The following is a 16,690-nucleotide window of genomic DNA, read 5'->3' on the forward strand; positions in this document are numbered from 1 at the left end:
TAACATTCCAAGGGGAGGGTCAATGCTGGACATGTGACATCACGAGGCCAGGGGACTTTTTAGACTCATGTTGGCTTCAGTTTGATGCCATGGGCCCCTGATAGAGAATTCTAGGCTTTCCCACGCTGTGTTCCACTATGCAAGAACTGGGCCTATTTTATCTAGTATTTAAGTTGGTTTCCCAAGGTGGTTGAAATGCAGTGAATTCTGAGAGTTTGAGAACCACCGTGTAGCGGCGCCTGGGTGGTGCAGTCAGTTAAGCACCTGCCTCTTGGTTTCAGCTCAGGTCACGATCCCGGGGTTGTGATCTCAGGGTCGTGAGATCGAGCCTCGTGTCAGGCTCCAAACTCAGCGAGAATTGTGCTTGAGATTCTCTCTCCCTCTGCCCCTACTGTTCCGCACACGTTCTCTCGCTCTCTCTCTAAAATAAGTAAGTTGTTAAAGAAAAAAAGAACCACCTGCACATTAGCTCTGCCACTTGCTGGCTGAGGGACCTCAGACTAGACAGTCAGTAGTGGCTACATAATTCGTGGGGCCCAGCGCAAAATGAAGATGCAAGTCTCCTTGTTCAAAATTATGATGAATTTCAAGAGGCAACTGCAGAGCATGAAACCAAGCATGGGGCCCTTCCGTGTGGGGGGCTTGTGTGACTGCACGGGCCGCAGCCCACGGATTTGGCCCTGCACCTAAGCCTCTCGGAGCTTCATCTTTGTCACAGATGGCAGTGGGGTTTAATCCGCACCTCGAATTAGGGTGAGGATTAAATGAGATGATACTTGGGCCAGCGCAGCATCCCTGTGATCCTCTATCCCTGGAGGGAGGAACCAGCTCAGGTGAATCTTTGTACCAAGGGCCCAGCCCAGGCCGGGCATGGAGCAGACCCTCCTTCAATGTTTGTTGAGTAGAAGTAGCTCAATATGTTTGTTTATTTCCTCCGTATGTTACATTGCAGATTCACTCATTTCTGTGGATCTGCATGCTTGTTTTTGTTTTCCTAGGACTAGAGACACTGTTTTTTCAAAGAATTCAGGCAGAGTGTGTGTGTGTGCATGCGCGCGCGTGTGTGTGTTTAATTAAAAAATAAGTGATGGAGGAAAAAAGTGATGGGCTTAAACCCAAATGCCAGTTAAATCTTGAAATGGAGAACTTCACCCACTCTGATCTGTACCCTCACCCACAGGGCAGGAGCATGCGGTCTGAATGCACTGTAAAGTACCATGTACTCAGTGATTAGATTAATTATGAATCACAAAGTGATTATATATATAGCCACAAAGAGCACAGCTATGTTACAAAATAGAGGCAAAATTCCCACCTCCATTCAGGACAGTGACTGAGAGCTTCAGATAATTGTGCTTCTGAAGTGAGCCAGGTCCTGAACAGCAGAGCTCTGTGAGTGACTAGGTGAGGGAGCAGTGGAGCCCCAACCCCAGCCACTCTCGCTGCACAGACCCTTGAAATACTCAAGTGTGCACAACTAGTCAATTTTATTGCACAACACAGTTCCAATAAAAGGACCCACTATTATCTAGGGCCACTATCTTTTTTTTTTTTTTTTCTACAACCGTTGGTTCCTGGAAATGAAACAGGAGAGAGATAGGGAACTGAGAAATAAGGACGTCAGTTGGAGGTCTGTGATTATGGCAGAGGGAAAGCTCCAGCAGCGGGCCTGTCCCAGGGGCCTTTTATAGCCCCCCCCCCCATTCCCAGTTCCGAGAGACATCAAAGTGGCTCCGAGGGAGGCACAAAGCCGGGAAGGAATTATGCCTTCCTGTTCAAAGGCTCCTAAACGGGAGGAAGAAATGCTTTACCACTCCATGCTTCACACTGGGGCTGTGGATTTCATTTCCTTCACTACTTCTTGAAAAACTTTGTATCTTGAAATAATTTCTAAATTTACGCGTAAGTTGTTAGAACTCCCATGTATCCATCACCCTAATTCACCAGTTTTTAACATTTTGCTACTTTTGCCTTATGTACGTATTATTTTTTCTGAACTGCTTGCATACATCATTTCTCTTTGCCCCTTCCCTCTTTAAATTATAAAAATAATACAACAGTGGGGCTCCTGGATGGCGCAGTTGTTAAGGGTCTGCCTTTGGCTCAGGTCACGATCCCAGGGTCCTGGGATCGAGCCCCACATCGGGCTCCCTGATCCGAAGGAAGCCTGCTTCTCCCTCTCCCACTCCCCCTGCTTGTGTTCCTGCTCTCGCTATCTCTCTCTCTGTCAAATAAATAAAAATTAAAAAAAAAATAATATAACAAGGTTGCACCTGGGTGACGCAGTAGGTTGAGCGACCGTCTCTTGGTTTTGGCTCAGGTCACTATCTCAGGGTTGTGATCTCGGGGTCATGAGATTGAGCCCCACATTGGGCTCCATGCTCTGAACAAGAGTTGGCTTGGGTTTCTCTCTCCCTCTCCCTCTGCTCCTCTCCACCTCCCGCCCCACCCCACCCTGCTCTCTCTCATTCTCAGATAAATAAATCTTTAAAAAAAAATGTAACAAAAGATATAAAATCTTTAAAGATAACCTCAAATCCTACCTAATACTAATATGTCCAGTTAAAATTATTTGATTCTCTTCTCAGTTTGCATATATGATTTTTGTAAAGCTCAGGTGTCTTGAAATACATTCACTGAGTCATCCATCCATCTGCCCATCCATCCATCCACCCATGAAATACTTAACTAAGCACCTTCTATGGTCCAGGCCCTATACAACACATCAAACCAGCACATAAGTTCATGGTTATGAAATGTGATAATAGTCACTGAGGGCAATTCTTGCCCTCTCTGTGCCATTTCACTCCTAAAAAAAAAAAAAAAAAAGAATCCTTTGCCCTAAACCAGGGATGTCAATATGGTTGGGGGTTTTGTAGTATTTATTAATCATTTCCCACCAACTTACAAAAAAAGTACGTTAGGTGGTTATAGTAAAAACAGGTATACAACCCTCCAATTAATAACCAGCAAGTCAAAATAAAAATCAGAAACTCCTTCCAACCGTTTCTCAGTCCCGTTTTCTGAAGGGCAGGAAGCGCTTCTTGTGTTGTCTATCATCACCAAGCAAGAAGATTTTACTCAGCTTTATTGCCCATAATTTGTATTATCAGAACAATTGTTTTCCAGATATAAAATTATATGAAAATATTTAAGATGCCTCTTCCAACAACACCCCTCTTCCACAGCAAGTTCAGAATCCCTTTTCATAGAGGAAGGGAGATATTTCCTGGAACATGACAATAGGCTGCTTGGTATCCTTGGGCATTACATTTTGACTTTGAGCTTCCTATGAGCCAAGGCAAAAAGGAATCATGATGATTTACACTGTTTTAATTATCTGTTAAAAGCAAACCATTAGGGGCTCCTGGGTGGCTAAGTCGGTTAAGCGTCTGCCTTCGGCTCAGGTCATGATCTCAGGGTCTTGGGATTGAGTCCCAAGTCAGCCTCCCTGCCCAGCCTCCCTCTCCCTCTGCCCCTCCCCACAGCGCGTTCTCTCTCTCTCTCTCTCAAATAAAATCTTAAAAAAAAAAAAAAAAAAGCAAACCATTAATTCTTCAAGAGAGATGAACTTTATTTTCTTTTGAAGGAGTGCAGAGCAGAGATCCAGAAACTCCCATGGGTTAAGGGAGAATCTGAACCAGCTCTTCCTGCCTGCCCCAGACTCCTTGTGTGTGTGTGAGTGTGTGTGTGTGAGTGTGTAGTGGCAAGGGTGGAGGAGAGGGTGGCTGAAGGAAGTGGACTGATGGCCTGTGGTAGGACGGAACCCATGGCTTCCTGGAGGACGCAGAAAGCACCTGAAAGTTAAGAAGTCCTGTGTATCCATGGGGCAGATGGCCCTGTGGGAGGGGTTGGGGAGTATGCTGTGGAGGACACTGGCAGCATCTCAGAGAATGGGCTGTACCAGGCCTACAACAGGAGGAGAGTGGTTATGGCCCCAGGAATAACGTTCCTGCCCTGTCTGTGCTGAGAGCTATAACAGTTATACCAGCTCTCGCACTGCACCACTGGGGCTCCCCGGGGCCAGCTCCCTCATCTAGAGAGCTAGGACCCCTCCCCCAGAGCCTTAGGGTTGGAAAACACCCCCCATCTGAAACCCAAATTTGAGTGCCCCGAAAGGAAGAGACTCCCCGAACAGGGGAGAAATCACTTTGATAAGGAGTTTGAACTTTATGCATCAAAAGAGACCCGTGAACCCAAAGAGCTGGTTAACCCAGAAGAAGCAGAATCCAACCAGAAGACACCAAGTTACCTTTCTTTGGCAACATCAAGTGGGAATGGAGGCTCCTAGGCAAATGAGTTCCCCAGAACAAAGAAAAAGCTTCCTCTCTACATGCCTGAGAAGTGTGTGCATTTCAAACTCCTCCCACTTTGGAAGCTTGGTTAATGAGATCACCTGAACAAATGAAGCATTCCCAGTGATTGGGTTTTTCTCTTTAGCTCAGACCACCAGGAAAAAGTGATTCCAGCTCTTCTACAAGGAAAAAAATAGTGTTAGATGTAACCTTTTGAACTCTATATTAATTCTTCTTCCTCAGTATGAAAGTACTATGTGGAAGCCTTATTCTCAGTAATCAAAAGTTCATTGTCTACTTTCTAGATCACAGCTTTTTTTGTTGTTCTGAAACTGATTCTCAGGAGCCTTAAAATCTACTACCCATCTTCTTCTTTTTATTTTGTGACCAGTGTGTGACAATGCATTTAATTTTTGGGCTTTCCTTTTTTTTTTTTTTTTAACCCCCCTCTAAAGATTAGATTGCAGTCACATTAGTAAACAAAACAAACAAAACCATTCAAATAAGATGCATCTTTAATGTTTCAAAAGTAACTAACTGGGACGCCTGGGTGGCTCAGTCGGTTAAGCGTCCACCTTCGGCTCAGGTCATGATCCCAGGGTCCTGAGATCAAGTCCCACATCAGGCCCCTTGTTCAGCGGGGAGTCTGCATCTCCCTCTGCCTGCTCTGCCTGCCACTCCCCCTGCTTGTGCTCTCTCTCTCTCTCTCTGACAAATAAATAAAATATTAAAAAAAAACAAAAGTAACTAACTTCACCTTTTCTGAGTCCATGCTAATGAATGTGTATCTATGTAAATAGAAGCCCTTCTTGAAATGGGGGAGAAGAGTGGTCAAAATCAGGCAGACAGGGGTCCAAGCCTACCTCCTCACTCCCCAGCAGTGTGACCTTGGGGAAGTCAGTAAGTCTTTGAAGCTCAGTTTCCTTCATCTGTAAGATGGGAATAATACTAGTATCTCTTGTAAGGGTCTGCTATGAGGATTAAAGATGCATGTCCATGGCTTAGCCCAGTGCCAGGCACCCTAGTGAGCCATGGAGAAACATTTGTTGCTACTATTGTTTTGTTTTGTTTTTTTAAGATTTTATTTATTTATTTGACAGAGAGAGACACAGCGAGAGAGGGAACACAAGCAGGGGGAGCGGGAGAGGGAGAAGCAGGCTTCCCGCGGAGCAGGGAGCCCGATGTGGGGCTCCATCCCAGGACCCTGGGATCATGACCTGAGCTGAAGGCAGACGCTTAATGACTGAGCCACCGAGGCGCCCCTACTATTGTTATTTTTATGACTCTTCTTTTTTATATCTGTCAAAATCCATGTTGGAACACCAGAAGTTGAACCTGACGATTAAACAGGATTAGATGGGAAGAGATCATGGAGATTACTGGAAAATTAACGTTTCAGTATGATATTCTACAATGCTAACACAGAGAAATAAAAATTGGTAAATAGCATTTATTCTGTAAATTAACTGAAATGTACTTAAAATATTTTCTCTGTATCTTAATGTTTTCTTCTTACTGAAAAATACCTTTATGCCTAGTAATAAAAATAAACCAAGAGGTTTGTAAGACAAAAGCTAGTTTGCAACATTTAAAAAATATTGTGGTATAATGTATATAACATAAAATTTATCATTTTATCTATTTTTAAATGTACAGTTCTGTGGCTTTAAGCACATTCACAATGTTTCATAACCCACCGCCATCACCATTTCTAGAACTTTTTCAGCACTCCAAACAGAAACTCTGTGCCCATTATACAATAACTCCCCTCTCTCCCTCCCCTCAGCCCTTGGTAATCTCCATTCTACTGTCTCTGTGAATTTGCCTATTCTAGATAGCTCGTATAAGTGGCATAATATAATATTTGTCCTTTTGTCCTCTGGTTTATTTCCCTTAGCATAATGTCCTCAAGGTTCATCCCTATGAGAGCAGGTATCAGAACTTCATTCCTTTTGAAGACTGAATAATATTCCATTTCACATATATATCCATATTTTGTTTATCCATTCATTCTTGGATGGACATTTGAGTTATTCACACCTTTTGGCTATTGTGAATAATTCTATGAACATTGGTGTTCAATTTTTTTTTTTTTTTAAGAATTTATTTATTTATTTGGCAGAGAGAGACACAGCGAGAGAGGGAACACAAGCAGGGGGAGCGGGAGAGGGAGAAGCAGGCTTCCCGCGGAGCAGGGAGCCCAATGCGGGGCTCGATCCCAGGACCCTGGGATCATGACCTGAGCCAAAGGCAGACGCTTAACGACTGAGCCACCCAGGCGCCCCCAATTTTTTTTGAGACCTTTTCATTCTTTTGGGGAAACACCTAAAATTGGAATTACTGGATCATATAGTAAATCTGCGTTACTTTTTGAGAAACTACCACACTGTTTTCCATAGTGCGCACACCAATTTACGTTCCTGCCAGCAGTGCATATGTTTGCTCATTTCTCCACATCTTTACCAACACTTGTTATTATGGTTTATAATAGCCATCCCTATGGACGTGAAGTGGTATATACTGTGGTTTTGATTAGCATTTCCCAGATGATTAGTGATGCTGAGCATCTTTTCATGTGCTCATTGGGCGTTTGTATATCTTCCTTTAAGAAATGTCTGTTCAAGGAATGCCTGGGTGGCTCAGTTGGTTAAGTATCTGCCTTTGGCTCAGGTCATGATCCCGGGGTCCTGGGACTGAGTCCCCCATTGGGGCTCCTTGTTCATTTGGGAGCTGGCTTCTCCCTCTGCCGGCCACTCCCCCTGTTTGTCTCTCTCTGACAAATAAAATCTTAAAAATAAAAAAAATGTCTGTTCAAGTCTTTGCCCATTTTTGAATTGGGCTGGGTTTTTGGTTTGTTTTTTGGAACATTAAAAAAACAATTGGAGTTTGAAATAATTCACATGCTGGGGTTAAATGGGTTTAATATTTTAAAATACAGGGTGTCAAATTGAAATGAAAAATAATTTTTGTCTCTGAGGATGCCTTCTTTTTAAACACTCTCCAAACAAGAAGAGTGAGGTTGAATTCCTAAATTAATCGCATTCCTGTTAGACAAGAAAACGAACAAGTGATAGGAAAAACCAGCTGACTTTTTGTGGTTTCTGGGAGAGAAGAGATGGCCACTCAGAACCAATGATCATCTGTGAAATAAGGAAGCATTTGTGCTTTAGTTACGGTCATTTACAGTTTATGCCTAAGAAACAAAACCACCTGCTAGCAGCCCAGTAGCCTGGGGGTGGGCGGGTCCAATCGCCCAGAACTATCCTAGGCCCCATGACCTTGAGGCAACACTGCTGAGGGGAGGAGGGCCCTGACGATGTTTGTGACGATTTGGGGTCGCCAGAAGATGGAGACAACTGGGAGGGCACGTCTGGGAGTTTTTCCGACTGAACCACAGACCCAAGAGCCACGTAGCTGGGCTGGCCCGGCCTATTTAGGCCGTGTGATAAACATCTTAGTTACTGAGCTAGCGGGTGTGAAATGCCTGGGCCATCACTGTGGGAGGTCTTCCATCGAGTTTTAAAACCTACTGTTTGATGATGAATCATTAGAAGTCAAGCGCCCCCCCCCCCCCCCAAGGCCGGCCGCACTTGCCACGTCTGGGTGCACTTTAGCAAACCAGCAGTGAGCACCTCTCCCCTGCTGCGGGCCGGAGCAGGAGTTTTTAAAAAATGTGAATAGACGGACAGGCCCAGAGCAGCTTCCTTCGGGATGCAGGAAGGGTTCCGCGGCTCCGCGGCCCTTCCTCTGGCCTCCAGGCCCTACCTGACGTTTTCTCGGCTCCGTGGGGTGTGGTGCCCTGCCGGGACGCCGGAGTCCAAACCGAGCGTCTGGGCTTCCAGAATGGTCATGCCTGCGGCCTGCAAAGGCCCGACCTCACGCCCCTCCTCATGCCTTTCCTGCTCAACATCTCAATCCAGTTCGTAACATCTCAATATAGTTTTAAAACATCGACACTGGGGGCTCCGTTCAACCTCCACGGGGCTCTTGGACGGCGCGCGGCGACCTCGGGGAAGTGAGAGGAGTTCGAGGGGCTCTGGGGCGCAGGGGGAAGAGCCTTCCCAATCCTTGGCCGCCGACTCCCTTCGCAAACAGGGCTCCAACGCCTCAGGTCACGGGCACTGAATTTAATCCAGGTGCGGCCAGCGCGCGGCCTGATCCCTAGCTTTGGTGTCCAGACTGTAACCTCGCGGCGTCGGGGCGCCGCGCAAGCCCAGGACCCCTACTCTCGGGCCCCCCAGGCCGCCGCGCGTCTCCGTCCCGCGAGGCCGGGAGCTCCCACCCAAAGCAAGGCTTTTAAAAATAGCCCCGGCGAGATCCAGGCAACAGGAAGGAACATTTTTTTTTTTTTTAATGTGTAAAAAATGTTTTGCTTCTTGTAGGGAACACAACCGCTGCAAGTTCCAGCACACAGGGCCCCTCCCGCGCACCCACAGCCATCGCCGCGTCTCCGGCAAGGCGCGGGCACCGTCTCCCGGATCCGGATTTGGGGAGCGCAAGTGCCCCCTGTGGCCGGCCCGCGCCTGACCCCGCGGGCCCGAGAAGGCAGAAGCAGCCGGCGCGCGGCCCAGGAGGAAGTTGGAGCCGCGGGGCCGGGAAGGGGGCAGGTCGGCGCCGCGGGCCAGGCGGGGGCCCGATGGGGCCAGGGCCACCCCGGGGCGCTGCGCCCAGGCCGGCCTGGGCTCGCGTCCCCCCACGTGGCCGGCCGCCCGGGGCCCCACGTGGAAGGGGCGGAGGAAGAAGGGGAGCGAAGGGAGGGCCCGAGTCCCGGCCGCTGTAGCGGGACCCCCGCCCCCGCCGCCGAGGCCCCAGTTCTTCGCGAGGGCCTCCCGGGCGGGGCCGGGCCGGGGAGTGCCCGCCGCGCCCGGCCCCCTCGCCCGCCAGCCGCGCCTGTGTGCACTTTCGCGGAGCCACTAATCCCCCGAGAGAGCCGATTTGTAGTGAGGAGTATCTGTAGGGGGCGAGGCCGGCCCATGTGGGGTTGTGTCATTGGTTTGCAAAGAGAGACCCCGCCTTTACCCAAAAAAAAAAAAAAAAAAAAAAAAAAGGAGCGAGGAGTGAGCGAGCGGCGACCCTCACCTCGCCTCCCGCCTCGCTCCTGCGCAGCCGGCGGGCACCGGGCGACGCGGCCGGCGCCGCTTCTTTCCCTTTCCCTTTCTCTCCGTTTTCCGCCTCCTTCCCCGGAGGAGAAAACAAATAAAGAAGAGCAAATAGCCGGGAGGCGCAAGGCATCCAGGACGCTCCCTCCCCCGATCCAAGTTGCAATTAGCATCCTCTTGGGGGTGAGCGCGGCGCGGGGCGAGCGCGGGCCGGGGACCCCCAGCGCAGCCCCCTCCCGGCCAGCCGGCGCGGGGCTGGGACTGGGGTGGGGAGGATCGGGAGCCGGGTGGGCGGAGGAAGGGGGTGGGGTGGGTGGGGAAGTAGGAAGAGGCTCGGCGGCGAGGGGAGGAGGAGGAAGGGAAGGGGAGGGGTAGGGTGGGGAGGGGAGGGGAGAGACAGGGAGGGGAGGGAAGGGCGGGAGGGGGAGGGGCGGGGAGCTGGAGAGATTAAGTTTTTGTGTGTGTGTCCCTGTGTGCGTGTGTCATTTTAAGGTGGCCCGGGAGCGGCCCAGAGAAGCCGGCGGCGGCCCGAGGAGCGAGGGACCGAGCCGGGAGCCATGCCGCGCTGAGGGGGGGCCGCACAGCCGCCGCCACCGCCACCGCCGCCGGGTGGGGTGGGAGGGGCGGGAGCCGCCGCCGCCGCCACCGCCTCCCGGGTGGGCGCCCTTCGCCGTGGACGCCGGCGGCCCGGGACGAGGTAAGAGGGGCCCCGGGGGAGGGCTGGGGCCGCTGCCGCCCCCGCCTCACCTGCGGCCGCGGGCTGGGGGCGCCGCGCCCGCGCCTCACTGCGCCACTCGCCGTGTTGGGGGGGAGGAGGAGGGCGAAGGACACGGAGCCGGCATCCGAGGACATCTTTGGTCTGCGCCCCCGTGTCCCCGCTTGGCGCCCGGGGGTGGGAGCCGGCCTGGAGGTCCTTGCCTGCCGCCCCCCGCCGCCGATCGCGCCCGCCGGTTGCCGTTTGTGCCAGGATTTTTGTTGTTGTGATGAGAGTTGATGAATGCGAAGTAGGCGGTCACCTTCCTTCCCATCAGGATTGGTAAAAAAAAAAAAAAAAAAAAGAAAAAAGAAATCCCGAGCGCGGCGGCGTCCGGAGGGCAGCGGCGGCGGCGGCGTCTCGGCGACGGTTTCCTAGGCGCCCCCGGCTCCTGCTCCCCGAGGCCGGTGGGTGCGCGCGCGGGGGCCGCCCGCGACCCAGGCCGAGCGCGCGGCGCGCCGCGGGGACAATACGGCCGGATCCCCCGGGACCGGGAGTCCGAGCGCGCGGGGCCTTAGGCTTGCGGGGCGGGGGTGGGGGGAGAGCGGGGGTCCGCGGGGAAACCGGGGCGCGCGCGGCTCAGGGCCCCCAGGGGAGCGGCCCCTGCTGGCCGGGGATCCCGCGCGGCGCCCCGGGAGCGCAAGTGAAAGAAGGGAAAGGAGGCGAAGTGGAACCCTTTTGTTTTGCCGGCCCCGCATTGTTGGCTCCTCCGGGCAGCCCGGGCCACATCTGCCGCCGCCGCCACCACTGCCGCGCCGGGCTGGGCCCGCCAAAGTCGCAGCGGGGCGGGGGCCCGGGGCTGGCCGGGCGGCGGGCGCGGGCGGGGGCCCAGCGGGCCGGGCATTTCCTCTGCCCGTCCGCGCTCCCGCGGGCACCACTTCCTCCTCGCCCGCCGCCGCCGCCGCGAACCCGGTCTGCCCGCCTCCCCCTCCCGGGCTGCACTTTTCGGGTGGGGCGAACCAAAAAGAAAAAGTTTCGCAGGAGGGGCTGGCGAGGGCGCGCCCCGGGCGGCGGGGACCCGGCGCGGCGTAGCGACAGCCGGGCCGCCGCGGTCGCCTCTTCCTCCTCGTCCTCTGCGGCGTAGGACTGACCCGCGAGGCCGAAGGGAAGCGCCTTTCTTTCTCTCCCTCCCGCTCTGCCCAGCGCTCCGGGGCAAGTTGGGCAGAGGCGCGCGGGAGCCGGGCGCGCCGGGGCCTTTCTCCGGCGGGAGGCCCCGCGGCGTAGCTGCTTGCCCGCAGCCCACGCAGCGTCCTGGTGCTCGGAGGCCGCGGGCCCGGGAGCTCGGCGCGGTCACCGCCGGCCGCGGCGAGACACACACGCGCACACACACCCTCCGGTGGCTCGCTCTCGGCCGCGGCGGATGGTCACGGACCCTGAGTGTGCGTGTGCGCGCGAGTGTGTGGGGTGGCCCCCCCCCGCCGACCCCGAGTACTTTTTCCGGAGGCAGCCCCAAGCAGCAGCTGGCTCCAGGGGTCCCCATGTTTAGTATTTTACAGGGGAAAGGAGGAATTTTTCGTAGAAAGCCCCGCTCACTCTGCGTCCTTGCGGTGGCCTACGTCGTCATGCCGGACTCACTTGCCCTATCCAGGGTAAACAGATCTCTCTGGATTTTTTTCCCACCTTTTTTCTCCAAAGATTGGAGATCAGGTTAAGTTCTTCGAGAGTCAGATATGAGTGGCTTGAAGGGTAGACAAGAGAATTGTATTCTATAAATATGCATTGGGAATTTAAAATGCTAAGTGCCTTATTTGCAATTCTGTTGGATATTCTAGAGACTGGTATATTTTTATCTGACATGGATAATTTGGAGGGGACGTATATTTTGGTTAGTTTACAAAGTGGTTCTGCCTCCCGACTTTGGCGAAATATATTAAACTCTCCTACTACTTTTTCAAAGAAGGTTCTCTACTAGGTGCTTGGGTTCAAAGACAGTTTTAAAATTACCTCGTGTTCAGTACCTGAGACTGCTGTTCTGCCTCTAGGGCTCTCACAGTAGAACTAGTTAGTTTTCTTGTACTTAGGAGAATTCCAGTGTTTTGAAAAAATTTTTAAATAAATCCTTTACATTTTGAAGTAATGGTACTTTAAAGGATCTTGTTTTTATAATCATTTGATTTCAAAGAGTACTTCTTACAGCAATTATAAAGTGATATTCAAAATGCTAATTAAACACTTTAAGTCAGAGCAGCTTTAATATTGAAACAATTTCTTTTCTTTTTTTTTTTTTAAGTAACAGGGACTATATCCTAGAGTTGAAACACTAAAAATCCTTTTGTCTGCCATCAGATCTCTGAACCACAGTGACACTCTCCTGTAAAAAAAAAAAAACAAAAAAACCCTGGTGCCCTTTTTATTGCCCCCCAAAGAAAAGTTAATGAGATGGTAGGTTTCAAGCAAAAAAGCAGACCCTCCTTCTTGCAAAATATGCTTACAGTTGCCATTGAAGTTGTATGTTAGCCGTGAATGCACTTGCCTTTAATGAAGCCAGTTTAATCGTTCACACTTGATCAAGTATAACAGGACCAAACAAAGGAAATAAGCCAGCATATTTCTGTAGAGCGTTGAGGGGTTTAGTGTAAGTGTTGATGTCAGGTCACCCCCTCCCCCCACTCTGCCCCCAGTACAAGGGAGTGAGGGTTGAAGGCAAAGGGAATTTATGGCACTGATTGGTTTTTCTGTGCCTCAGGGGTAGGGGACCCCAGTTTGTCCCTGTACAAAGCAGTTATTAGAGGGAATTTTAAAATCTTGGCTTTAGAACTCGTTTTGAACCTGACAAGGTGCTTTTTGGTTTAATCCTTTTTACTGTTTGGGAAGATAAGGCTGGGGGGGTGGGTATGTTGTCTCCCTCATTTCTAACTGTACCTTAATAAGGCTGAGTGGAGGGTGGTGTGGCTCTGCAGTTTGAGCTCCAAGCCCTGTGTTATTTATGACTTCACTTGGGATCTTTTGAAACTGACCCTTGAAAGGGTGTTCTCCTGGGGGAGGGGCAGGGTGAATTACCTTTTCTTAACTCTGATTTTTCTAAAAAACTTCTTTGTCCCTAAAATGTATTTCTTTGCTAGGCACAAGTTGCAACTTATTCTGGGACTTAGTCATCAACTCAAAGAAGAAATATTTGCAAAGTGTGTCTTCTTAAGGTTAAGAAAGTAAAAAAGTTTGGCTACTTAAAAACAAACACTACTAGCATTGTAAAAATACACCAGTGACATACTTTGCGAGATATTTTGGCCTTTTAAGACTCAGGGCACACCTGTTCCTGCCCCGGAAGGGTCGAGTTTGCTTTCCTTGGCATTGTTCATCTGGTCGTGTACACAAGATGAAACAGGAAAACTTGGCTATCGGTATAATCATTAACTAGCCAATCAGTTATCCTTTCAGGGAATAATCGATAACTTTACTCTTGACTTTTAAACCACCACCCCCCCCCCAAAGAAATTGCATCTCTAAGTCTGGGAAGTGTTTTAAAGAGAGATGATGAAACACAGCCACAACAACAACGAACAAACAAAACTACAGAGTCAACCCGCATCTCTTGCAGCATTCGGCGTAGCTAGCTACAAGGTCAGGAAATGATGAGTGTATAAAATCAGAACTGAACAAGCACTGCCCGGGGTTTGAAAAGGATATTGTTGGGAACTGTTTAAAATACTGAAGCAGAGGGAGCTCGGGATGGCTCACACCACTTGAAATCCTTGAGATTCTCGCGGATTAAAAACAAAAAGGGCCCAAATCTCAGGCACACCCCTCCTTTGAGATCTAGCACCAGATTGCCATTTACCAAAAGTCCTTTTCCTTCGTGAATCACTGTTGAATGCAGTTACACCCTCTGCATTTAAGGCTTTCCCTAAATGGAACAAATTTAAAGGGGAATGGCCCATCCCCGTTGTCATTTTTTTTACCACTGTCATTTCAGTATAGAAGGGCTGTCATCATAATGTGAGTGCAGCCTGGGTCCCTCTGTGAATAATCTTTCTATCAGTGACAAGCAGCAGGCTAAGTGTCCCGTGTCCCTGATACAGGCCACAGACATATAGTCATAAAGTACATGATCAGGAGAGGAAATTTATCTGTTGGGCAGGGCATAACTCAGGTAATATTTCCAGTGCATGGCTGATAGTTCCATCACAGAGGCTGGAACACAGGTTTGTAGTAATTAAAAAAATGGGAGTGCAGTTTGCCCAACCCTTTGAAGAGAAGTACTTGGACTTAGCAGAAGTGACTCGGTATAGTGAAATATCGGGGTGCCTTTTCCTCCAAGATCTTCCCGTGAATCGCTAGCTCAGGAATGCTCGCGTGGACTACTGAAAAACTTTTAGTAGGCACATGAAAATGCTGGAATGGATACACTCTGAGGCCACACTGCCTGGGTAGATATCAGTTTTCTCCCTTACAGCTGGTGAGCATGTCCTAATTCACACTGCTGCAGTTAAAGTTACAGCACACTGGGAAAGGAGGGAAAACGCAAGGCTTCTCCCCACGGACGAGCTCGAGAAGTTAATTTTTTTCTTCAAGTCTGTGTTTGATGGAATATGTATCGAAGATGTATGAAAGGTTTTTTTTTTTTTTTTTTTTTTAAGCCCTATCTCTGGATTTGGAAAATTATACTTAATCATTGCTAAAAACTTCAGAACCATTTTCAAGGTGTTCAGTGTTTCTTTTGATCATGATTTAATGGATGGCATCCAAAAGCCATGAATGTGATTCAAATGATCCTCACAAATTAATGTTGGGGCAGAATCTGCAGTTTGCTTTTTAGCTCTCATTATCGATGTTTAAAGCCTAAATTTATGGCTGCACTTGGGCATTCAGGACTTCCCTGCTGAAAAGAAGGACTTTGCACATTGTGCAAAAAAAAGGGGGGGGGGGGGACTCACAAATGAATACAGAATGTACAATAGGGAGAGAGCCTGGCCATTGTTTGTGTGGAATGTTGACAATGGGAGCCAAGGGGCAGTTTGGCCTTCATTCTTCCAACTGCTCGAGAACACAGAAACTTCAGGAGCTGCGGTCGGATGGGAACCAGAGGCACATTTATCTGCCTTTGCCTGGCATGGCAATGTGGGCCACTGGTCTACTCCCTTTCCAGAGTTTTCTTAGAAGGTGGTCCCTTTTGGACTGCTAGGGACCTTTGTGCGCTCTTCTCAGTAATCTGCTTTTTTGAGTAAAGATTCTAAAAGCAGAGAGAAGGGTTCTTCAAAGAAAAGTGTAAAAAGCAGACTCCCCCCCCCCCCCCCAAAACACAATGTTAAGAAATCCTACTCAACCCTTACCAGAAATTGAGGAATTTCAAGTCGCAAGAAGCTGTTGTGTTTATTTTTATTACTCCTTATGCTGAAGTAGTTTTTAATCTGTTTGTAGTGTTAGGGAAAGTAGAGCTGAAGTGAGTATTTGTTGGGTTTTCATGTTTGGTTGGACAGCTGCTGCCATTTTTGAAAACAGTCCTCTGTATGCATCTTTCTCCCCATTCACAGAGCCCTCCTGCTTCCATGTGGGAACTGAGGTTCCAGAGCGGAGCCGACTCTATAGTTCCAAGTGGCGGGCATTACTGTGTCCTTTCTCTTTTGCCCCTCTACCCTAAGTGGAACAGTATAGACATTGACTACCGTTGGGGGCTGATGCCTGTTCTGATTTTATCGAGGTACCCTTGGTTTAGAACTTGAGGGCCACTTGACCATTTCATCTGTATCAAGCCTATCCCTCCTTGAGTGAATGTTTCAGAGATGATCTGATTTAAGTGTTTCTGTAACTAAATTTAACAGATCGTGGCCAAAAGTTGGCTTTTAATGTTCACAAAACTTCTGATAAAATGGTTGGGTTCTTATTCATGGGGCAAGTGATGCCTTTGATTTTATGGGGAATTGTGACTTCTAGATAATAACAGAGCCTCATTCTTCCCAGTGGTATTTAGAGGATGTTAATCCCCAATAGCTGTTGTTGTCTGAATTTGGTGGGCTAGTCTTTGGTGGTTGTTTTCTGGGAGTCCAAAAAAGTCTGGGGGGCTGGATGGTGGTGAAGCGGGGGAGGGTGGTGCTCTTCATCCATTTGGTTCTTAAAATCTTTCCCACTTCTAAAATGCAAAAAAAAAAAAAAAAATGCACCTTCTTTTGTGTTATTGCTTTAACTCCCTTCAAAAGCAATCTATTGATCAGCAGAAATGTGCTTTTTGCATTAAAATAAGCCCTTAATTACGATTTGAAAGACACTGTTACTGGCTTGAAGATTGATTGGAAATAGTGGCAATATTTCTGTCTCTCATTCCAGCCTACATAGTGGCAGGGACTGGAAGGGCCTTTTTAAAAGATGTGTAACTTAGGTGGCGAGCGGGTCTTTTCTGCAGCATCGGGGCTAGCCAAGGGGTTGTAAACTCACTGCGGTGCTCCAGCCAGGCCTGAAATCTGGCCTCCAGCAATCTGTCCAAGCCCAGGACAAACAAAAACTTCATTATGGAGTCAAGGAGTCCCAGGAAGTTCCTTTGGAAGGAACTGTAGACCAAGACCGCAGAGGTCAACTCCTCTGGCCTAATGGGATTTTTTCCCCTCCAG

General features: G+C 49.4%; 1 protein-coding gene and 1 long non-coding RNA gene across 6 annotated transcripts in view; one reads left to right on the forward strand and one right to left on the reverse strand.

Moving 5' to 3' along the window:
- Positions 1–8,629: 8,629 nt before the first annotated feature.
- LOC144382527 (uncharacterized) lies at positions 8,630–10,189 on the reverse strand. Its single transcript, XR_013449565.1, has 2 exons — positions 10,142–10,189; positions 8,630–9,308 (listed from the first exon to the last, which is right to left on the reverse strand). It is a non-coding gene; the product is annotated as an uncharacterized LOC144382527 (long non-coding RNA).
- Positions 9,269–16,690, forward strand: part of CTBP2 (C-terminal binding protein 2) — a 156,310-nt gene continuing 148,888 nt past the window's right edge. Inside the window, exons 1-2 of one of the 5 annotated variants that reach the window (XM_078076996.1) lie at positions 9,269–9,577; positions 9,887–10,091. In XM_078076996.1, coding sequence (XP_077933122.1) covers positions 9,269–9,577; positions 9,887–10,091 — 514 coding nt within the window. Of the gene's footprint in view, positions 9,578–9,886; positions 10,092–10,469; positions 10,556–16,690 lie in introns of those variants that run through there. The other 4 variants (XM_036103079.2, XM_036103069.2, XM_036103077.2 and 1 more) reach the window with 4 other exon arrangements.

The sequence above is a fragment of the Halichoerus grypus genome, chromosome 7 (genome assembly GCF_964656455.1).
Source record: "Halichoerus grypus chromosome 7, mHalGry1.hap1.1, whole genome shotgun sequence".
NCBI lineage: Eukaryota > Metazoa > Chordata > Mammalia > Carnivora > Phocidae > Halichoerus > Halichoerus grypus.